At 44.6% G+C, this 24,719-nt stretch overlaps 1 protein-coding gene across 2 annotated transcripts in view; it reads left to right on the top strand.

Annotated features, from left to right (window-relative positions):
* DGKQ (diacylglycerol kinase theta) overlaps window positions 1-24,719 on the top strand; it is a 108,835-nt gene that overhangs the window by 47,668 nt on the left and 36,448 nt on the right. For both annotated transcript variants that reach the window (XM_055790542.1, XM_027782967.2), the window contains exons 7-10: window positions 2,519-2,587; window positions 17,836-17,936; window positions 19,437-19,660; window positions 20,483-20,573. In XM_055790542.1, the coding sequence (XP_055646517.1) occupies window positions 2,519-2,587; window positions 17,836-17,936; window positions 19,437-19,660; window positions 20,483-20,573 (485 nt within the window). The remainder of the gene's footprint in view (window positions 1-2,518; window positions 2,588-17,835; window positions 17,937-19,436; window positions 19,661-20,482; window positions 20,574-24,719) is intronic.

The raw sequence follows: 24,719 nt of genomic DNA, 5'->3' as shown, positions 1-24,719 counted from the left end.
AATGATGGTATGTGACATTTTTAGCACTTAGGTCATTGATGTTCAGGTACAAGCCTGGTGCCTTCATGTGTGGGTCCTTGTTACACCACTCACATCCTATCAAGGTTTTTTTTTAGACCTGTTGCTGAAGTTTTGCTGCTTTCAGCCATCTGCTGGGGATCAACTGTCTGCAGGTCCCTGCCAAAGGCACTGAATGCCATCACTAGGCATGTCTTTCCCTCTGCGCAGATTATTCCTTGAAGGCAAAGCCAGCAATTGCCTTAAACTGATTCTCACATCATCCTGTGATGTCGAGGGAGCTCACCCATGTTCACAGAACCGACCTGCATTTTCTTTCAAAAACCCGCTAGCTCCTGGCATGTGCTGGAAGTTACCAAGACATGTCATCGGTCCAGCAGCTCCCTGACACACTTCAGGACCTGTTTGAAGCAACTCTGACCACGGAGCAGCTTGGGGGAGCTGTCCTGGGAGTTGCTGCTGTTTTTCCAGGGGGAGGCAGAGACTCTGGGTGGCAGACCTCGCTGAAGATTGCATGCACATTAGGGAAGCAAGGAGCACTTCAGCTTTGTTGGAAGACAGGTAGCACTTCTGGCCACTCCTGTGGGATGCGTCTTGCAAGCACACTTGTTCAGAAGTCTTCACACGGTGGCATGCACAGAGGCTGCTCTTCTGTTGCCACAGCTGACAAGGGGTGTCTCTCAGATTGTGAAAAGACTGGTTTGTGGAACCAAAGAAATGTTGCCAGTCATCTGGATAAGTTAATTGCTGCAGGCACAGCTCTCCCCAAGCTGATAGTTGGGAAGTATCAGTTTACTTGTCCTAGACAGAGAATGAGCACATCATCGTTGACCTGCTGGGAAGCATTTGTTCTGATTAGCTTTTGCCACTGAGTAAATGCTAAGCTTCATGGCCAACATGTAGTTAACATCTCTCTGCTGAAGGTGGCTTTTCAAAACTCATGGACTACCAGGGGAAGAAATGGTGGAGTTATCTCCTTTTCCTCCAACTGACTCCTGTTTTAGTGTATTTCAAAAGAAGTCTTTGAGCTTCACTGGAATAGTTTCAAGATGCTGTTAGTGTAGTGTAGATTTCCCTACTATCCGGACTGAGGGGGAAAGAGTAATAAAAAATGTCAGTTTCTTTCCATCTAAACTTAGAAAAAGGGGACAGTTGGGAGCAATCAGGAATTCTTTCATTTCTTGTCGTTGTATTTACTTTTTTTTAAATTTGTTTTTGTCTGAAGTAGAATTTGAGAAGGCATTCAGCTTCCATTTATTTCAGGGCATTTCAAGACCATATTGTCTACATTTCTTTCCAGTTTGCAGCTTAACCTGTTTGTCAACTGTAACAGAGAAGGTATTTCAACCCTTGTTTTATATTTCAAAAACCCCAACCCAGAAATATTATTGTTCGTCTTTCTTGTAGTCAGTTCAAGTATTACCCAAATAATCCTTGTTACCTGGTATTTCCAGTTTAGGACTCCTGCTAAGGACCCTTGTTGACATGCTGCGATTATGCTTCTTGCAAGGTTTTTCTCAGTAAGGATTCTGACTTCCCTAGTACCTCTTTTGCTCTGAAGATCTGTCTTTACTGATTTTATTTTATTTTTTCTCTCTTATTCTGTGCATTGATTTCATGCTTTCTCCCTCAACTGCAAGGTGTAGTTTTTAAAAGGTGTTGCCTGATTTATATATTTAAGGAGCTTTGCATCCCAGTCAGAACTGACTGGGAGTTTCAGTGGGTGGGAGTATGAATACTATTACACGATCAGCCCACGGGGTTGGCTTATGTTGCATGCTACTACTACCCTTAGAGAAGAAAAATGTATCATGGTTAAATTTGCACCAGTCTTTCTGTATGGACCTGTGTGTCAGGAGTGACAATGCAGTCAGGATGTTATCTTCACAGAAGTAAATGTTAGTAGCATTTAATTTAGTATTTTCTAAGTATGTTATGTGTGATTTTACAGGGTGACATTTACATTATCTGACATGTTAGCTCCTAGGTTTTAGTGAGAGCAGTGAGCAGCTCTCAAAGTCCTCTTGTGGAGTGCAGTAATTTCTTTCTCTTTGGGTGTCAGCAGATCTATTTTTCATTTATGGAAGTTGTTTCTATAACACCCGTAATTCTGATGGGAAGCTGTTACTGCAATTCCTGAACTGATTTGGTGATATAAAACATAATGGAAACTGTATATACTTAATTCATAAGCAAACCTTGCAACTTAAGAAAGGGATGAAATGCAGTAGATGCAGTGTTAAAGCTAATAGTAGAAGGGCTTCAGGTACACTTTCACTATAGCTACATGACAGTGCAGGTTTACTTTTTTAATGCTGTTTTTATAGTATGAATTATTATCATAAAATAGGCAGAAGAGGAAAGTATGCTTTTTTGACTGGCTTGTTTTGTGTTAGCTTCTTTGATGAAACCATCCTTAAATGAAAAATGCTTCCCTCCCACTTCCACACCCTATTTCAAATTAACAAGAAACCTTTCCTAAATGTTTCTGTTTTCACAGATGAAGATGACGATGTTGATGGGTCAATACAGGCATCAGCCAAAGATATCCAAATTTCGACAGATTCAAGTAAGCAGAGTTTTAGTAAGTGATGAATACACACCCATTCCAGTCTTTATTCATATAATCTTAATTTGCTTTGCCTTATGAAAAAGTAGTAAATGGCTATTTTTCTTATGCTCGGTATCAGTTTGCTATCCAAAGTTTTGGTCCAATATATTTATCCAGGGTCTTGCAAGTATCTCGTTACTGTTTTCCACTGGTAGATTGGTACAAGTGACAATCCATTCATTACCCTGTAAAACACATGATTTCTCTCAATTTGGTAATGGAAGGACAGAAAACACAGTGTTAACAACCCATAGGTAAGCAACCAGTTTGAAAGGCAGACATGTCTTTTCAAAGCCTTTTTCTTTTAAGGTAGCTAGATCCAAATCTTACTGAAGACACCAGGTGATTTGGGGGGTGGGGTGGGTTTGGTTTTTTTTGTTGTTTGGGTTTTTTTCTTGGGCATGTTGCAATAAAAGTGTATGTATTCCTGTGTGTCAGGATTGAGCCAGGCTGGTTGCTTTTTATGCTGTTAGATTCTTAGTGTGTGGAGTTTTCTGGGGTTGTTATTAGCCAAACCCTTACTTTTCAGAAGATGAGGCCAACCACAGTTTAAGGGCAACCCACCCCCTATATGCATAATAGTTACTAGAAAAACATGGTACTTGTTGCCTAATATAGCTGCATGGGTTGTTGTAAAGAATGAAATTTCAAATTAATAAATATGACTTTTCCTGGGTTTTTTTTTATTATTTTATTTTATTAAGCCTAAAGTTCTTACACAATTAAGAGGATAATTGTGCAAATGCTGTTTGGATTTTCAAAAATTCAGCACAATAAATAATTAACACGGTTAGGGAAGTGATCTCAAGCATGGTCTTACTTCACTTCTTAAGATTTGAAGCTGGTGTCTCTTATGACAGTAAGTTATGAACCACCACCATGTTCCCTTGTGGGACCAGGCTCTGACGAAGTGCAGTTTATCTAAGAAACTTTCAGTTTTTCCAGTGTTTTAAGTGACATAAGTGCCTGAGTGTCAGGACTTCTATGCTTTATCAGCTAAGGCTATTTCGCTTGCTCATGGCTGTCAAAGAGAGCAAATTATGTATCCAGATATTTCATCTGGATTGTTTGAAAGTACTGGTACAGGACAGTTCAGCTTTAGACAGCCTTCTCAAAAGAAGGAAAAAAGATAGGAAAATTGAAGGCAAGATGCAGCCTCTAATACATCTTTTGTTCATCACAGTGTCCATCTGTGAAGTGGAGAAAGCAGCAGTAGATGGTACATTTTCAAGGCTAGTGTAAGGAATTGTTACTTGGTTTCTAAATAGAACAGTGGCATTACAACATAGAACAGTGGCATTACAACAAATTGCTTCCTTTTGACACATTTTCACAAAACAGAAGTCACTGTAAAGCCCAGTAACTTTGCAGATTTAGAAAGTTCAATAGGTAGGGAATGATTCTAATGTCTCTTTAAAAACAAAACAAACAAACAAACAAACGTGCGCGCACACACACACACAAGATGAATTTTGAACGCTTTAGTTTAATGGTGTTAGGGGTCTCCAAATCTGGTACCCCAGTAGAGGTGAAGTTGCTGCAGCAACCTGTCCCCTCTGTGGCTGAGCAGGATGAAGGTCTATTAGTGGGAGTGTGTGTGTGTGTATACATACATGTGTTCTGATACATATATATTTATGTATATATATACATGCATGTGTAGCTGTGTGCATGTGTGTGTGCATAGATATATGCGCCCACACAGACACACACCACCAGGTCTCCCAGTGGACCCCCAGCCATCAGAATCTCCAACAGTCATCCTGGACCTCCTTGTCCCTCCAGTAGTCACCTCTGCTTGGTGTCTCACTCAGGCACGTGTACATGTGGCTCCCAGGCCATTTACATTGCATGCCATTGAGTCCAGCCTGATGTTTGCTGGTGCTCACACAACGGCTGTCACTCTGGTTGCTGGTACTGTGGACACCATGGGTCATGGTGACATGTGGTCCTGCTTCAGTTGCTGTACTTAGGAGCCCATTTGCATGCAAAAGAGTGGAAACTGCAGGCATAAGAGAGTTAAAAATAGCATTTAATGAGACTGACTGTGCTGATCAGGTGCAGGGCGTGGCCAGGGAGGCGCACTGCCCAGCAACATCTTTACACGTGACCAGCTTCTTGTATCTTCTTATACCTCTTATTTTCCCATCCTTGTTCCTCCTCAAACCACCTTGATTCCTCCCTTCCCCTGCCTTTGGTTTCTCCCTGAAACATCCCCTAAAAATCTTGCACAATCTCAGAGTGCTTTTTCCATGCATCTTGTAGAGTACCACAACCTAAAGTGCCCTCCTGAGCTGGTGAAGTGACCCACAGAGCTTCTCCTGTGAACATACCTGCTGGGTGCCACCCCCAGCCTGTGGGGCTGATGCCCTTGCATCAGGGCAGGGCATGGCTTCTTTGATAACTTCTCTTAACAGGAGTTCACCCACCAGCTGTTGTGCTTCTGTGCTTCTTTGTGTGTGGGAAATCGTAATGTATCAAATTAAACATGACAGAGGCACAGTTAATAGCGTGCTGGACCTCTTCCACTTGTCTCTAGATAATACCATTGTGTGATATGGGTCAAGAGCAAGCTGCTCATTAGCTTATGTGTATTGACTCAGTACCTCTACCATATCTTTTGGGATATTACCATGCTCTCCCTCAGGAGTATCTGAATTAAATTATATTCCAGAATATTGTACCTTTTCTTAATTCCAGCTCTCCACATTTTGCAGATGCATATTTTTTAAAACAATGAAAACAAGTCAGAACAAGTTGAATAATACTGACTTGTAAAGACCTGGTTTTCTGTAGGAATGAAGCCAGTAGGAAGGAATGCAAAGTCTATAGATTAACGCTGGAAGATTTGAATTAGTGGTCTGCATTGCCTTTTGTTTCTTTGCTATTGTAGAAGCCTTGTTGAGTGAAGTGTAAACTTTGAAGATTTAAATCTTAATTTTGGGAACTTGAATATGTTAAGTCAACCATGAAATTTAGCATACGAAGATACTGAAGCCAAAAGGCTAAAATGATCATAAGAACAATCCTACTTTTTTTGAGATGACAGATTTAGCAGATGTGCAGAGCAGGTTTAGAAAAAGACTATAAATCCTTGTGCCTGAGAACACGATCCAGCTTCTAAGGACTTGTCTACACAGTGAACAATGAACTTGAGAACTGACTGTTACAGGGATAGTAGGATAAACATCATGTGGATGCTGTCATTAATGTAGTTAATTGTATTGCTTGGGTGAAGAGTTGAGTCCCAAAGTCCATTTTCATACCAAAATAATTATTGGTCATTCTGGGAATATATAGTTGATAAAACTGCTCTATATTGACAGACCTCCAGTAGCTGGATGTGTGTCATGGTTTAACCCCAGCTGGCTCCCAAACACCACGCAGCTGCTTGCTCACTCCACCTCACCCAGAGGGATGGGGTGGAGAGTCGGAAAGGAATGTAAAACTCGAGGGCTGAGATAAGAACAATGTAATAGGTAAAGCAAAATCCACGCATGCAAGCAAAGCGAGTAATCCATTCACCACTCCCATGGGCAGGCAGGTGTACAGCCCCGTCACACATAACAGTTACTCAGGGAGAGAAACGCCATAATGCCATAATGCCCCCTCCTTCCTTCTTCTTCCCCTGGTTTATATACTCAGCATGGTGTCATATGGTATGGAATATCCCTTTGGCTAGTTTGGGTCACCTGCCCTGGCTGTGTCCCCTCCCAGTTTCCCATGCCCCTCCAGCCCTCTCGCTGGCAGGGCCCAAGGAACTAAAAAGTCCTAGCAGTGTGCTGTCAGCATTGTTCTCACACCAAATCCAAAACACAGCACTGCACCAGTTACTGAGAAGCAAATTAACTCTACCCGAGCTGAAACCAGGACAGGGTGGCGGTAAAGGAGTGGATTAAAAGTTCTCCTTAGGGGTGCCTTTCAAGGGTTTGCATTTTCTGTCCTTTTTGAGATGCGATGCTGAGCTAGGTTTCGACCAGCAGAGATTCTTCTTCTTCCCTGGAGACAGAATTCATTGGTTTTGGCTAAGATGCAACCACAGATGTAATCTCTCAAGCTTGAGAATTCAAAGGCAAATTTTTGAAAATCTATTATTTCATGGTAATATGAAGATGGAGGAGGGGGGCATTGTTTGAATGTATATATGCAACAAATGAATCACAGAGGAGCTATCTCAGTAATTCCTGAAATAAGAAATGAGTTATTAAGAGCTCTTACTTGTGTGTCAGTCTGCAGGGATCTGGAAATGTGAGAAGACATTAGATTCTGGCCTAAATCCTTGCCAGGAATCAATAAAAGCTGAGGGTACTTGACTACTGTATAGTGAGGCCTAGGCAGCTTTTACTCGATATAAAGCTTATCCATCATAGTGGTTGAGGGCTGTTGCTTCTCCATGTCTCAACTTCTTTCCTCATAAAAGCTTCTGTTAGTGGTACTTCAAGCGATACTCATTTACAAGTTGAATTGCTGTAGCTTTTTTTTTTTTTCAGTGTGTCATGCTGAAAATATTTTTTCTCCCAAGGCAGTTTGTTTCACCTGCGTTTGAAGATACTTTTTAAAAAAGGGTTATACTCAACTGTGTTGAATGAACTAGTGGCTTAAGTGCTGGAAGAGGTTACATACTTCCTTTTCTTGGCTGAATTGCCTGTAACTTCTGGGAAAGAAAAATGAGTGTTCAGAAAAATCACACATTTCTTTTCCTTCACTTTCCCCATTGTGCATAACTTCTTTTCCTCTTCTTCCCTCAACCTTACTCATCTGCCTTTTCTGACACTTGATGTTGCCCACTATTGTTCTCACTTCTCACCAAGTTTTTTATGCTCCTCCCCAACCTGTCTCCCAGTTCCCCTCCTTCCCCAAGCACATTTGGTCCCCAATGTTGCTGCTTCTTTGGCTTGGTTGCCTTTCCATCTGCCTGTCCCTTTCTTGTTCCCTGAATCCCTTCCCCCCTCATCCTTGATGTCTCATACCAGTTGGTAGTCAAAATGTTGGCTGCTCTAGATGTCTGTTTCAGGGAAGACAAGCACTTCTTCTTGACTACTTCCTGAAAATTTAAAGATATTTTATGGAAAATCTCTTCAAGAAGAAAGACTGAAAAAATCTTCTTGTAGTTCTGTAGCATCATTGCCAGAAAACTATGGAGATATATTCACAAATGTTATTAGCTAGTGTTAATTTATTCCCTGCCTTAGAAGTCCTTATGACAAGGCTTATCAGATAAAAAATTTAACTGTAAATACTTAAGAATGACATGGAGATCCATGCTTTCTGGGTTGTTTTTGTGATTATGCCTTCTCTTTGCATTAATATCCTGCTGGTCTCAATGCTTTGGTACAGCTTCTCCATAGTAGCCTACTGGAAATGTGTGCAGACGTGTTTCAGAAGGTGCATTGAGGGCTCATCATACTTTCTGGCTGTGTGTATGTGCAATGCGGTTGTCAGACAGGGACAAGTGAAGGGAAGGGCCCAGCCCTGACCTGGGAATGTCTCTGCCCTGTGAGTGTCTCACAGCATTCACAGGCTGCATGTGAACCATCTGATTCAGCCCTTTTTCTGCAGGGCAAAATGTAGCCATCCAGAGAAACCCCTCCCTGAAGGAGGTTTGAGAGGAGTCTGTATGAGGAGAGAAACAGGGGCTGCTGTGCTGTCAGCAAACATACTTTTCACAGTACGTCCTTCCACAGCCACTCTTTTGGCCTGGCAGTCCTCTGCTCAGGTAGCTGTTCACCTGCTGGGTAGGGCACGTGAAGTGGTTTTGTATTAGACAGACCCAAATCATTGATTTAGTGTTTGCTTATGTCTTGTCCCAAACCTGCTGACAGTGCAGAGGAGACCTTCACTGTAATTCTGCAAGGAACAAACTGTTTTCAGGAAGAAGCAAAGACAGCGTGTGCGCATTTGAGGGGTTTTTCCTCTAAAGGCACTTAGGAAAATGTTCAGCCTTCATGAAAAGAGTCATTGTACTGTGCTAAAACTGCTTACAGATAACTAAGCATGTCACATGTTCCTGTGAAACATGATTTCAATGGATTTGGAGCTCTAAAGCTAGAGAGAGAAGCAGGTGAAACCAGATTAAGTGGTGATACATACGGCACATGCTTGGAGATCTAAAAACCACCCTGCAGGAGGAGGGTGAAGAGGTGGCTACCATATGGGAGGATGGCTATTAACACAGCTTCATAATTCAGAACTATCTTGGAACTAGGGGGATTTCAGCTGCTCATGAAAACAGCTCCAGAGAAGTGACACACTTGCAAATGGCTCTCCTAGAAGAGAAACAGCTGGAGAAAGGAAGAATCTGGGGTTCTGAAAGGCTGTCTTCAAGACAAATTTTAAAAAAAAAACACAAACACAAACCAACAAACCACAACTCTTAGCTGCTTTATTGCTGCTTTGTAGGTTGTGGATAACGAAAGTTTACCAGTCCACACTGTTGTAATTTGAAGTAGCGGTGACTAGGGAAAAAGCAGAAAGCATGTGGATAGCACAGGTTTTGCTGGGAAGAATGGTTCTTGCTAAATGATGTTGCTAGAATTTAGTCTTTTTAAGAGTAAATTCCACCAGTATGTTTGGTGTAGGCTTCTAGCTTTCTTCAGTGGCAAAAATATTTAGGACTACATCATTTTCCTCTCTCTGCCACAAGCTGCACATAAGTCTTTTCAGAAGCTATGCCCTGTCTGTAGGGATTTGGAAGTCAAAGGGCATGAACTTTGGACTCCTCAAATGCTGTTTATCCTTTTCCCAGGAAAACTGGGTATCTTAGCTTCTGAAATCAGATTCCATAGTTTGGTAAATTATGCCTGGAGTTGACATTTTTGTAGTTGTTTTCCTCTTGAAAAGCATAAGCATGAAGAACGGGGTTTTTTTCAACTCAGTGTGCCATAATAAGAAAAAAAGTAATGTGTTTTTCAGGAGAAAGTCCTGATACTGTGTAGTCTGATCCAACAGGAAAAGATAAAAGGCATTTGGCAGTGACATATCAGTATTATGGATCAAATAGTAACTCATTTGAATACTAACATATGGTATGTGCATATGTTGCGTGTTAGCAAGATTTTTTTTATACTAACTAGTTGTATGTGAACTTCCCTTCTATAATTGAATAATTTTTTAATATTTAAAAATTGGAACAGGAGGGAGAAAGAGCTTTCTTTAACTTTAAAATTTATTATAGTTGAGCTTCTTTCCAAGGCTAGTTCAACAAATCAGACTGGCATAAGACAGCCTTTAACTTTCATGTTACAGATATATACTTAAATCAGCTGGGAAGTGGTTTTCTGCCTGACTGGTTGTGGTCAAGAAAATAGCTGTTTCTTCTTTTGTTAATGTGTCCCCAGACACTCATGTGCAAGAAAGCCATGTCTCATCAGGTTGCGGTAAAATTGACCCCTGTGAGGAGGACAGTGATAAACACTGATAAATTAAGCTTGTTTTGTGTGACAGATTATCATATTAACCTTAAGGAAAGCAGGACCAGAGCATACTGTGTATTTAGCTAAGGAATGTACTTGGGCTTAGGACATTACTACTGGTCTGTAGGTCTTAACTCCTCCTTGCAAACCAGTTTATTTTAGGAGTCAAGCCAACTTTTGGCTGATCATACGAAGTGGAGAGCTCATTAAAAAAATCTGTGGTTAAAATTGCTAGGGATTCTCTCAGTCCAGCTAGCAGACTACAAAGGCAGTTCGAATGAAAACAAGTACTAAAACTTGGATGAATGTTTTTATTCTCGGATGTTTGTCTACCCTCTGGATTGCTAGAGAAAACAGTGGAGATTTTGATAATGTTATGAAAGTTTCTACTCAGAACATCAACTGTGCTGTCAGTAATCAGCGTTTGCTGTGTTTTCTCAAGTTGTGTCAGCCCTAAAGAAGTCATCCAAGACACAGTGTGTCTTTTGGTTAAAATTTGTCTATGCTAAAGTCACCATGGAGATCACTCTGACAGAAATCTGTTCTGTAAAATTTCACTTTTCCTGACACTAATCCAGCACGATTTAAAGCTGTGGATCACTTTCTGATGTGTGCTATAGTCTCCATGTAATGGCAGTAGAGTTTCAAGGATACTTTAGAAGTGAGAGTTGATGATATTCAAATGTTCCTTCTATTGTGACTGAAATAAAATTGACAACAGACACAGTCACTAACTGAATAACTTAAAAACTGAAAAGCCAAATCAACCTGGTAATATTGTTTTTCTTATTAAAAAAAACAAAACTGCTTGAAAAGTCCCAATGTATTGTATCATATACCCCAAGCTCCCTTCTCCAGTAGAATAATTCACTCTCCATTGTTGTAAAGAGTGTATGTTGCATATGGAAATTCTGTAGATTTTTTTTTTTAAACAGGTGTAAAAGGTTTCAGCTAACTACTCTTTCAAACGAGTACTTAAGGAATAGTCATATAGGAAAGAGGAAATTAGAGCTCTGTTTCCAAAGGTCATCATTCATGAAAGGAGCCAGAAATAAACATGCAAAACCAGAAGCCCAAAGCCCTATCATGTTGCAGATATAATTTAGAAAGGCGGGGTTTTTTTCTTCTTCAATTGGACTTTCATCTAGGCTTTTAGTTCTTTTGCTTCCTGCTTAACCCTTTGTGCTTTCACATCAACGTCCAAGTGGAAACCAGTAACAAGTGGTGTCCCTCAAGGGTCCGCACTGGGACCACTGCTATGTACTATCATCATCAGTGACAGACAGTGGGATTGTCAACAGTGGGATTATGTCAACAGCATAATGTCCAGATGGGGACCAGTGATGATCCTCAGGGGTCCGTACTGGGACCAGTACTGTTACAGAGACAGTGGGATTGAGTGCACCATCAGCAAGTTTGCAGATGCCACCAAGCTGAGTGATGCCGTTGATTCACTGGAGGGAAGGGATGCCATCCAGAGGGACCTTGACAGGACTGAGGAGGGAGCCCATGTGAACTTCATGAGGTTCAGCAAGGACAACTGCAAGGTCCTGCACCTGGGTCAGGGCAAGCCACAGTGTCAGTACAGGCCGGGGGATGAAGGGATTGAGAGCAGCCCTGCCAAGAAAAACTTGGGGGTACTGGTGGGTGAAAAAATGGACACGCGCTGGCAATGTGCACTCATAGCCCAGAAAACCAACCATGTCCTGGCCTGTACAAAAAGAAGCGTGGCCAGCAGGTTGAGGGAGGTGATTCTGCCCCTCTGCTCTGCTCTGGTGAGACTCCACCTGGAGTCCTGCATCCAGCTCTGGAGTCCTGAGCAAAGGAAAGGCGTGGACCTGTTGGAGCAGGTCCGGAGGACAGCCACAAAAATTACCAGAGGATTAGAGCACCTCTCCTGTGAGGAAAGGCTGAGAGAGTTGGGGTTGTTCAGCCTGGAGAAGAGAAGGCTTCAGGGAGACCTTATGTTGCAACCATTCAGTTTCTAAAGGATGTATATAAGGAAGATGTAGAGAGACTTCTTACCAGGGCCTGTAGTGACAGGACGAGGGGCAAGCATTTTAAAACGAAGGGGAGTATATTTAGATTGGACATAAAAAAGTAATTTTTACAATGAGAGGTGAGACACTGGAACAGGTTGGCCAGGGAAGTTGTGGATGCACCATCCCTGGAAGTGTTCAAGGTCATGTTGGATGGGGCTTTGAGCAACCGGATCTAGTGAAAGATGTCCATGTCAGGGTGTTTGGACTAGGTGATCTTTGAAGGTCCCTTCCAACCCAGACTATTGGTATCTTACTTATTCTGTTTGTCTCTTTCTTAGTACAAGCATCCCTTGTACTAAGGGCAGTGTGGAGATTTATCTAGGCCAATGCCCTGCTCAAGCAGGGTCAATCAGAGTAGTTTGTTCAAGGTCGCATCCAGTTGGGTTTTGAATATCTCCCAGTAGGGAGACTTCACAACCCTGCCTGGACAACCTGTTCCAGTCTCACAGTAAGTTTTTTCTTAGGTTTAAATGTAATTTCTTGTGTTTCGATTTGTGCCCATTTCCTCTTGTCTGTTCACCTGTACACCCTCCCATCAATTAATTATACACATGGATAAGAACCCACCCCAACCCCAGCCCTTCATTCTTCAGCATGAACACTCCCCGCTCTCTCAGCCTCTCCTCATATGGGAGATGTTCCAGTCCCATCGTCATCTTCATGTGCACTCCTTGCCTTAGCTTCAGTACATCCATGCCTTTCTTGTACTGAAGAGCCCAGGACTGGGCACAACTCTACCAATGAGGTCTTAGAAAGGCAAAGTAGAGGTAAATAATCATCTCTGTCAGCCTACTGTCAATGCTGTTACTAATGCAGTCCAGGATGCTGTTTGTCACCTTTGCTATGTTGCTGGCTTATGGTCAACATGGTGTCCACTAGGACCCGCAGGGTGTGTCTGACAAGCTGCTTTACAGCCAGTCAGACTGCTGCCTGGGTTATATCTGTCCAGGTGCAGGGCTTGGCATTTCACTGTGTTGAAATTTGTGAGGTTCCTGAGGTTCCTGGTGCTGCATTTCTCCAGCCTGTTGAGGTCCCTCTGTATGGCAGCGCACATATCTATCAAGCACTCCTCCCGGTCTTGAGTCCTCTGCAAACACACTGAGGATGTACTCTGTCTCATCATCTAGGTCATCAGTGAAGAAGCTAAACAATACTGGCCCCTGTAAAGACCTGGAAGAGTATTCCATGGGTGACTGGCCTACAGCCGGACTACATACTTCTGTGGACAAGCATTTGAGCAGTACAGCCCGTTTTCAGTCCACCTCTCTACTAACCAACTCTGTACTTCTTCCATTTGTCTATGAAGCTGTTAAGGGAGGCAGTGTCAAAAGCCTTACTAAAGTAAATAAAACAACCATCCAGTGCTCTTTCCTTATCCACTCACAGCCAGCTGTCTCATCATAGAAAGCTACCGTATCAGTTAGGTATGATTTCCCTTGATAGGTCTGTGCTGACAACTGCCACTCCTCAATATGTTTAAAAATGGGTTTCCAGGATTAGTTGCTCAATCACATTCCCCAGAGACAGAGCTCAGGCTGACCAGCCTGCGGCTCTTCAGAGCCTCCTTCCCACCCTTCCCGAAGGTAAGGCCTGCTTTCTTCCACTCCTCGGGAACCTCGCACAAACCACCATGACCTTGCAAAGGTAATGGAAAGTGGTCTTGCAACAACATCAGGCAGCTCCCTCAGCACCCCCGGGTGCATTGCAGCAGACCCGTGGGCTTGCTGGTTTAAATGTTCCCTAGCCTAATCCTCCACCGCTGAGGGCAAGTCTTCCTTGCCCCGCACTTCCCCACTGGTCTTCAGGAGCCTTGGCATTGCTGCTGGCTGCTCCTAACAGCAAAGATCAAGGCAAAGGTGGCAACCAGAGCCTCAGCCTCCTCCACGTCCTTTAAGACCAGGTCCCCGTTGCTAGTCCTCAGCAGACCCCCATGTTCCCTAGTCACCCTTTTGCTGATGGCGCACCTGGAGAAACCCTTTTGTTGTCCTTCACGTCCCTTGCCACAAGCAGCTCCCTATGGGCTTTAGCTTTCCTCAGCCCACCCCTGCACGGTGGGATGGTGCCTCTGTACTCCTTCCACCTCACCCACCTCTGCTTCTGCCTCTTGTGCGCCTGCTTCTGATGGTAATGTCAGGAGCTCCCTCTTCATCCATGCGTGTCTCCAGCAATGCTGCTTTTAAATAGTCACTGAAAGGAGAGAGAAACTTGGCCAGACAGTGGCCTGTACCTGACCGAGGCTTCACTCATCTTTGTGAAAGGTGAACATGAGATCCTGAACTCTCCACCCTTTCAGAGACGTCTGTGCCGCAACCTGTGCTCCATGGACTGAGCACGGACTTGGTAAGGCTTTAGTGAAATGAAACACAGCAAAGCGTTGGAGTTCTCCATCTGCTGTACCTTCTGGCTTCTAGTTTTTCTGCTCTTCCTGTATTTTCTACTCTGGCCCATACAGTTAGCCAGGTGCTTGAAGGACTTGCTTTGGAAGGGTGCTCTCAGAACCGGCAGGGCTTTGGGAGCTGTTCTGAAGCCGATGGCACTCTGTCTTGGTTTTCAGGTGGTTGAACTCGCCAGTAATAAAGGCGGTCTTTCTTAAGCCCACGCATGCTGCTTTGAGCAGCATCTCTGTATTCCTCCCAGGTCGCTTCTCCCTGCTCCTGCCTCATGCCTGCTTCCTTGTCACGGCTGCGTTTTGTCAGGAGCTCCTGTTCATCCGTGCAGCGCTCCTAGCACCTTTGCTTTTCTTCCCTGATTGTTGGGATGGACCATTCTTGACACTGGAGGAGGCAGTCCTTGAAAATCCACTACCTCTCGCGGACCACGCTTCTCTCCACGACTCTATCCCACAGGAGTCTTCCAAGCAGGCTCCTGAGCAGGCCAGAGTCTCTTCCCCTGACACCTACTTGTTGATACCGCTCTTTGCCTTATTCCCCTCCTTTCAGGCTCCCAAACACCACCATCTCATGGCCGCTGCAGCCAGGGCTGTCCCCAGCCTTTAGCTCTCCAACTAGTTCTTCCCTCGTAAGAATCAGGTCCAGCAGAGCATCTCCCCTCATGGGCTCATCACTTGCCTCGGCATGCCGTCACCAGCACACCCCAGAAACAACCTGGGTTGCTCATGCTTGGCTCTCTTCTCACCCCAGCAGCTACGGCACCGGCTCAAGTCCTCTCTGAGGACCCAGGGCCTGCACATGAGGCTTCTTGCAGTCGTCACAAGGCAGCATCATCTGCTTTACCTACCACTACTTCCCAACTAGGGCGTTTGTGACAGCCAGACGCCATGGGGCCCGTATGCTGGCCTGCCCACTGCCCATAAACGCTGAGCTCTGGCTGTCTCACCATCCTTCCCAAGGCAGAGCTCCAAGCGCCTCCAGTGCCCTCACAGTGGAGGGGCTCACAGAAACTCCTGCTCCTCACTGTTCCAGCCCCTCACTCCTCAGCAGCCTGTGTCTATCCATGGCAGCACACCAGTGGTGTGAGCTGTCACAACAGCTCTGCGTGATGAGACTGCAGCCTGGAATGGCATGCAGACCTCTAGTGTCTCCTGTTTGTGCCCCGTGTTGTGGGCAGCTGTGCACAGACACTTCTGAGACGTGCCCGGCTGTGACTGTTTCCATAGAAAAGTCCCAGAGCTTTCCTTATGCTCCTGGCTAACTGGCATTTCCCTGTTCATAATGTGGAGGCACGTGGAATGGACCACCTTCAACCCTGCTCTGTCCTCAGGGTCTCAACATAAGAGATTCTTTCTTCATACAGGGTTTACCGTAGTTTCATAAACGCAAAAGAAGAGCAAAGCTTTATAGCTTTATAGTAACTGTTGTCCTGTGGGAGACTAAGAGGAATTGGAGTAGGATGGGAGGCTGTACTGGTAATTGCTTTGATCTGCAATTCGATCTTTATGTTACCTAATGTGAATGTCCTCACTCACACATTGTACCATGCCCAGTAGAATTGTTAATAAGGAAAGGCCTTAAGAAGTGGACAAGTTGAGAATGAAAAAGTATAGCTGTCACATCTCAAAATAGTGAGAAATCAAGGTAACAAGAATGAAAGTAACACAATTTTTCTTTGAGAGTTAGAGTCTCTTTAAAAAAAGGCTGTTTTCCAACATGGTATTGGATGAATCTTTAGTTATGCACAGTGTCTGCCTTTGAAGTGAAGAACACATACTGAAACAGGAATAGGTGGAGCAGACTTGATGTACCTGAGTTTCAGGTGGCTCTGGAAGGCTAGCAGAGCATCACTGAAGTGTCCTTGTAAAGCAATTACTTTCTGCAGTTTTGTAATCTGTCACTGCAGAATCAAGATACCCAATGATGCACATTTCTGCCTCTGTTTCTAGCTTGTTTTTTTTCAGCCAACAGTTAGGAGTGGTTTGATTTTTCACTTCTCCGATGGTAGTTTGCTCATGTGGTTCTTCAAACCTAAACGTCAAAATTACTTGAGGCCAAAAGGCTTTCAGTACTTTCAGCTGTACTACAAAGTATTTCCAAGCTGTCAGAGAAAGATGGAAGTAGATTCCAGCATGTGATGTCTTTCTCTTTTACAATGTGTATTAACAGACTGCAGGATTAACCAATTGTGTCGATGTTACAGCTGGTTTATGTGGCTTTCAATTAGTATTACTAATATCTCAGGTCTGCAAGTGATAGCTTCTATAGGTTTTATTACTTTGTGATGGATGCAGGCATACAGGTTTGTTATGAGGTCAGAATCTGTAACATTGTGCTATATAGAGTGACTTTTGTTAACAGCTCAGCCCAACACTGCAATAAAAAGGGCAGATTCTCCCTGTGAAGAGAGTCATAATCTGTTGTGAAGCATGGACTCTCTGGGGAGGACATGAAAGAACCTGCAAAACTGAACAGCTCATCACGTCTCTTCTGAAGATGTGGTCAGGAGAGGACACAAGGTTTGTCTTGATGTAATGTCCTTTTTGGTCTGGATTAACTTGATTCCTTTCCATAGACAGTAAGGACTCATATATTGGACTAATAATGTTCACTTGTTCTTAGAACTTCTCAAAGACTGACTGTTCTATGAGAATTTGGTTACACTTGACTTTGCTCTTAAAACAGCCACTTAAATAAGGCAGAAACTTGGTCAGACAGTGGACAGTACCTGACTGAGTTTTCCCTCATCTTTGTGAAAGGTGAACCTGAAATCCTTAACTCTTCACCCTTTCAGAGATTTGAGCACGGACTTGGTAAGGCTTTAGTGAAATGAAACACAGCAAAGGGTTGGAGCCCTTCAGTTGCTGTACCTTCTGGCTTCTAGTTTTTCTGTTCTTCCTGTATTTTCTACTCTTGCCCTTACAATTAACCTGGTACTTGGAAGGACTTTCTTCAGAGGCGTGCTCTCAGAACTGGCAGTGCTTTGGGAGCTGTTCTGAAGGTGATGGCACTCTGTCTTGGTTTTCAGGTGGTTGAATACGCCAATAATAAATGGAGACTGGAATGCTGGGATCGAAGAAGTGATAATACAAGCAGTATAGTTATGTATAAAAAGTTAAGTCAAAAGGCAGGATAAAACTATGCTTGAAATACTCCTCCCACTTTCCTCAGCAAATGTACCCCTGTTTTAAATAAACAGTAACAAAATTAAAATGCAAAGACTCTGCCTCAAAGCTTATGATGAAGATACATTTCTGTGGGTTAAAAGTAATTCTTTAATAGCTCCATTATACACTTCCTATTCAGGTAGCTTTGTGATTTGAGGGGTGTGTTATTGAAATACAATAATTGTTTTCATTCAGGTAAACAAACATTAAAGATATTTGATGGGAATGATGCAGTGAAACGCAATCAATTTCGACTGATTTCAGTTCCAAGGATTGCAAAAAATGAAGAAGTTGTGGTAAGATAACCGGTGAAGATCAATATTCCAGTGTGATGAAGGCACATATGATTGTGTATTACAATAGTTGAAAGCTAACAGTTTTACAAATGTGACTCAACAAATCTGTAAAGGGCTATAATGTTACAGTGTAATTTAACTTCTTCGTGTAGTGCTGTTATTTTAAAGCATCTGAAGAAGTGGTGGCCTACATATCTATAGCATAACAGAAGACCACAGCGCATCGCATGTTAAGCAGTCATTCTCCTTCCCTGTGTGACAATGAAGTCTGATTTTACTGATATGAGCAATACTGGATAATCAGCTCCTTAGATCTTGCTCCTCTTCTGTTGTGTTTAGTGGTTTGATGTTTATCCTGGACAGCCCCTGCTATTGCACTTCAGTTAATCAGCTTTGAAGACTGAAGAATGCCATAGTTACCTCTGCTCCTTGGCTGTGAGAGTAATAAATTGTTGGTCATATAGTAACCGCTCCCTAGCTTTTCCAGTCCTCCATCTGAGGTGGAAGCATGACTTAGTACTAAACCAAATGTTCTGTACAGACCTTAATTTACAGGGCTGGGCAGAGCCCCCATGCTGTGCAGAAATGAAGCCCAGAGGGAGTGTGGGGTGGTGCACAGTAAAATTGAACATGGTGAGGACTCAGAGTCATAAAGGACTTGGCACAGGAGCATGGAGAAGTTATTCCATCAGAATTTTAACAGTTTAAACCTACGGCTCATTAAGATTTCTATTGTGATTACTCAAAATGAACAGGAGTTTTGAAAATGGTTCTGCATGTCAAAGATCTTCAAGGAAAAGTGTGTACAGTGCTGAAAACACTTTTATTTAGGAGTGCTACTTGCCTTTCAAGCACATTTTTCCAGGCTGCTACTTAGAATACCAGGGCAGATTAATACCCGTTCTCAAAAGTGACTTACTGGGCTGTATCCACTACAGTGTCTGTGTTAGCAGAGGTGCTGCAGGCATGGGCCAGTAATGGATGTTAAAATTCCTGTGACTGCTTGCATCTGCCAAGGACAGCCCTTTCCTCTTCACAGGTGTGTGGGTTCAGGGCAACCTTGTGGCTGAGAAGTTCACTAATTTTCAGCAAACCCTTAGTGCAAGAAGATTCAATACACAGAGCTGGGCACATTGAAGTATAATTTGTGGGTTTCCTTGTGGAGTAAATTTTGCATGCAGTGTGTGTAGTTTTATTGGTGCTGAATTTTTACATTTCATCTATGGTGTTAAAATGACTTTCATTTGACAGAAATACCGTGGGCTGTGTTCAGATTCATTGACACCACAAGTTTTCGTTGTGTATCTTCCGCTAAAATTTGTTTTCAAAACTTCGCTCTTGGTTGGGGTTTTTTTTGCCACTGCTGTTTCTCCACTATTCTGTGCTTAAAACGTGTTAAAGGTTGGTTCCATAAGTAGAGGTATTGATAGATGTCTGTGGCTATACAAGTATTAATGGTATCTTTTCAAGAAAATGTTAATTTATCTTGCTGTGTTGTAGGAGGCTGCTTTGAGGGCATACTACATAAATGATGACCAGCAGGAATACGAGCTTCAGACCTTTACGCAGCAGGCGCTGCTGTCTGATGATGTTATCAACAGGAACGATGCTGCCGAGGACAGCAACTTCGGCTCAGTATTCCGAGAATCTGTTCCTGAAGCTTGGATTATCAGAGCCAAACCAAAAGATGAGGAAGTGATCAGAATTTATCCTGCTTGGCTGAAGTGAGTGTTTTCCTCCTTTATCATGAAGTTACCCTGCTTGACTACATTTGTCCTCTGTTGTCTAGCCTGGTGTGTTTCAGTTAATGAGGTTGCAGAAGTATAACGGAGAATGTGGTTTCTTCTGTATTTCAGCGTTCTTCTGTTTATTTTTCTGAATGACTAATACACATTATTCATTTGCATGCCTGGAAACATGCTCATGGGTTTCTTTTCGTGCAACATGTTCTGTGCATAACTTACACATTTATATTGTGTGTTTGGGCAAGAAGATGCAAAGTTACATTAACTGCATCTGTAAACAAATTCTGACATACACGTCACTTGAAAGCTTGATGGTTTTTTGGAAGACGTAGTAAGTAGGAAGAATTCAGTGTAACTTCTGATGTGAGACTAGGAGGACAAAATTAAGAAAAAAAAAATCTGCTTCATATACCAGTGAGACAATATACATTTTAAGCATATTTAGCAGTGGAAACAAGACTGGTTGGTGACCTATTCATCTCTTAAGAGCAGTGGGATTAAATTTAAACATTTTTCCACTGTACTAATGCAGCCACATTGCCAAATTTTATGAAAGATGTGCAGGTAATTCTGTGTATATGGAGAAAATAATTTGCAGTGCTGCAATTTTAATGACCAGTTTCCTGAAATGAAAGTCTTTGCTCATGTGTGGGGCTAATACTGCATCTGCCATCATCTTCAGTGAACAGCTTTCTTCAACTAATACAAATTTCTGCCTACCCCCATAGAAAATTCCCAAGTTAGGTACACACAGGATAGGTCAAATGATTGTCCTAAAATAAGTATTTCTTTTCTCTTTAGGGTGGGAATGGCATATGTTTCTCTACGAGTAAATAAAGATAGCAGTACACAGACTGTAATCAAAGAAGTGCTTCCGTTACTTGGAAGGCAGGTAAACAAAAGATCATAAGCATGTCCATGTAACACCTGAGTGACCCTGAAGTGGGTTGTGTATGTTTTTCTTTTCAGAAAAATTATGGTCAGTCCACTCATGATAGATGATCTCTTCTAACTGTTATGATGCTCAAAACTTTCTGTAGTCTTGATGGTAGACCTGGTTGCTCTGTACTGGAAGTTACCATCCATTTTTCTGGGTCAAGCAGATTTACATGTATGACCACAATGATTATTGGCATGCAGGATATTTTTTCTGGTTGGTTGTGTCTTGAGGTAACTACACTGCCTATAGAATCATTTAGGTTGGAAAAGACCTTTAAGATCATTGAGTCCCATTACAAACCTAGCACTGCCAAGTCCCACTAAACCATGGCTGTAAGTACCATGTCTACACATAATTTGAACACCTCTAGGGATGGTGACTCAACCACCTCCCTGGGCAGCCTGTTCCAATGCTTCAACATGCTTTACAGTGAAGGAAGTTTTCCTAATCTCCAGTCTAAACCTCCCCTGCTGCAACTTGCAGCCGTTTCCTCTTGTCCTGTCACTTGTTACCTGGGAGAAGAGACCAACCCCCACCTGCCCACAGCCTCCTGTCAGGCAGCTGTAGAGAGCAGCAAGGTCCCCCCTGAGCCTCCAGACTGAACACCCCCAGCCCCCTCAGCGGCTCCCCACAAGACCTGTGCCCCAGCCCCTTCCCCAGCCCCGCTGCCCGTCTCTGGACACGCTGCAGCCCCTCTACGTCCCTCTTGCAGAGAGGGGCCCAGACCTGAGCACAGGGTTCGAGGGGTGGCCTCAGCAGTGCCCAGTGCAGGGGGACGGTCACTGCCCTGGTCCTGCTGGCCACACTGCTGGGGACACCGGCCAGGGTGCTGCTGGCCGCCTGGGCCCCCTGGGCACACTGCTGGCTCCTGCCCAGCCGGCCGTCACCCAGCACCCCCAGGCCCTTTCCCACCAGGCCCTTTCCAGCCGCTCTGCCCCAGCCTGTAGCGCTGCGTGGGGCTGGTGTGACCCAAGGGCAGGACCCGGCACTGAGCCCTGCTGAACCTCACACGACTGGCCTGGGCCCATCGCTCCAGCCTGCCCAGGTCCCTCTGCAGAGCCTCCTGCCCTCAGGCGGGTCAACACTCCCCCCAGCTTGGTGTCATCTGCAAACTGACTGAGGGTGCACTCAATCCCCTCGTCCAGATCGTTGATAAAGGTATTAAACAGGGCTGGCCCCAATGCTGAGCCCAGGGGAACACCACTTGTGACCGGCCACCAGCTGGATGTAACTCCGTTCACCACCACGCTTTGGGCTTGGCTGTCCAGCCAGCTTTTAACCCAGTGCAGAGCACACCCACCCAAGTCCTGAACAGTCAGTTTTTCCAGGAGAATGCTGTGGGAGACAGTGTGAAAGGCTTTAATAAGGTCCAGTTAAAAAACATCCACAGCCCTTCCCTCATCCATTAGGAGAGTCATCTTCTGGCAGAAGGAGATCAGGTTTGTCAAGCAGGACCTGCCTTTCATAACCCCATGCTGGCTGGGCCTGACCCCCCTGTTGTCCTGCATGTGCTGCATGATGGCACTGAGGATGATGGTGCTTCACTATCCTTCCCCAGCACCAAGGTCAGCCTGACAGGCCTGTGGTTTCCCAGATCCTCCTTGTAGGTGGTCATCATGTTATCTAACCTCCAGCCTTCTGGGACCTCCCCAGTTAGCCAGGGCTACTGATAAATGACGGAGTGACTTGGCGAGCTCCTCCACCAGCTTCCTCAGTACCCTCAGGTGGATCCCACCCAGCCCCATAGACCTGTGCATGTCTGAGTGGAGCAGCAGGTCACTAACTGTTTGCTCTTAGGCTGTGGCGACTTCATTCTGCTTCTCCTCATCCCTGTCTTCCAGCTCAGGGGGCTGAGTACCTGGAGGAAACCTGGTCTTGCTATTAAAGCCTGAGGCAAAGAAAGCATCAAGTACTGCAGCCTTCCCCTCACCCTTTGTGGCAGTGTTCATCCCCTCCCCCTCCTTCCCCCCATCAAATAAAGGATGAAGATCATCCTTGGCCCTACTTTTGTTTCTAATGTATTTGTAAAAACACTTTTTGACATCTTTTACAGCAGTGGCCAGCCTGAGCTCTAGCTGGGCTTTCGCCTCTCTGATCTTCTGCCTGTACAACCTTGTGACTTCCTTGTAGTTCTCCACAGTTTCCTTACAGTCCTCCACAGTTGCCTGCTCCTTCTTCCAGAGATGTTAAACTCTCTCTTCCCTCCCTGAGTCCCAGCCAAAGCTCTCTGTTCAGCCAGGCCGGCCTTCTCCCCCACTGCCTTGGCTGTCAGCACATGGAGATGGCTGATCCTGCGCCTTTAAGACTTCAGTCTTGAAGAATGTCCAGCCTTCCTGGACCTCTTGGCCCTTCAGAACTATCTTTGAAGGGACTCTGTCAACCGGGTTCTTAAATGGGCCAAAGTTGGCCCTCCAGAAGTCCAAGGTAACGGTTCTGCTGACCCCCCCCCCCCTCCTTCTCTGAGAATTGAAAACTCTCAGCATCTCATGATCGCTATGCCCAAGATGTCCTCTGACCACCACATTGCCCACCAGTCCTTCCCTGTTCACAAACAGCAGGTCCAGCGGGGCATCTCCCTGGCTGGCTCCCTGCCCAGCTATGCCAGTAAGTTGTCTTCCACACACCCCAGGAACCCCGCAGACTGTTTCCTCTCTGCTCTGTTGTTTCTAGCAGACACCTGGTAGGTTGAAGTCCCCCGCAAGAACAAGGGCTAGTGGTCATGAGACTTCTCCCAGCTGGTTGTAGAATGTTTTGTCTGCCTCTTCATGCTGGTTGGGTGGTCTATAACAGACTCCCACCAGGGTATCCACCTTGTTGGCCCTTCCCTTGATCCTTACCCATAACCACTCAACCCTACTGTCACCATCATTCAGCTCTAGGCAGTCGAAACTTTCCCTGACACACAGAGCTACCCCACCGCCTCTCCTCCCTTGCCTGGCCCTTCTGAAGAGTTTGCAGCCGCCCACTGCAGCACTCCAGTCATGAAAGTAATCCCACCGTGTTTCTGTGACAGCGATAATGTCATAGTCTTCCTGCTGCGCCTCTCCTGTTTGTTGCCCATGCTTTGGGCATTGGCATAGATAGACTTCAGCTGTGCTATCGATCTCTCCTGCAGCCCTGGCATGCTGCCCCCAGGCTCATTTCTGATGAGCTTGGTTTTACTCCCTTCCCCCTTCCAATCCAGTTTAAAGCTTTCTCGGTGAGCCCTTCAACAGGGGCACATTTTACCTTGTTGGGAAACTGGCATTCACTGTTAAGGACGATTGTGCTTGTCTTCTACTTCTTCATGCTGCTCTGCATAGGAAAACATAAAATCACAGAATCTCAAGTTGGAAGGGAGCCATAAGGATCATTGAGTCCCACTGCCCACTCCTTGCAGGACTACCTAAAACTGAACTGTGTGACAAGGGCATTGTCCAGATGCTCCTTGAACTCTGACAGGCTTGATGCCGTGACCACTTCCCTGCAGAGCCTGTTCCAGTGCCCAAGCATGCCCTCAGTGACAAACCTTTTCCTAATGTCTCATGTGAACTTTCCCCGACGCAGCTTCATTCCTTTTCCTCGAGTCCTACCTCTGGTCCCCAGAGGGAGCAGATCAGCACCTCCCCTCCGCTGCCCCCCTAGAGGAAGCTGTAGGCTGCAGTGAGGTCACCCCTCAGCCTCCTCTTCTCCAGGCTGAACAGACAGAGTGACCTCAGCTGCTCCTCCTAAGTCTTGCGCTTGAAGCCTTTTACCATTTTGGTTGCCTTCCTCTGGGTGCACTAATAGTTTTATGTCCTCTGTATACTGAGGCACCCAAAACTGCACTCAGGACTCAAGGTGGGGCTGTACCAGTGCAGTGTAGAGCGGGACAATCACCTCCCTAGACCATCTAGCTGTGCTGGGCTTGATGCCCCCCAGGACAGCTGGTCCTTTTGGTTGTCAGGACATACTGTTGACTCATATTCAACTTGCCATCAACCCAAACCCTCAGATTTCTTTCCACAGGCTGGTCTCCAGCCTGTAATTCCCTAGTGTGTATTTATAACCAGGATTACTCCATCTCAGGTGGAGAATCCAGCACTTTCTCTTGTTAAAGTTCATACAGTTGGTGATAGC

This window comes from Falco peregrinus, chromosome Z, assembly GCF_023634155.1.
Source record: "Falco peregrinus isolate bFalPer1 chromosome Z, bFalPer1.pri, whole genome shotgun sequence".
Taxonomy (NCBI): Eukaryota; Metazoa; Chordata; class Aves; order Falconiformes; family Falconidae; genus Falco; species Falco peregrinus.
This window is presented reverse-complemented; position numbering and strand designations above follow the sequence as displayed.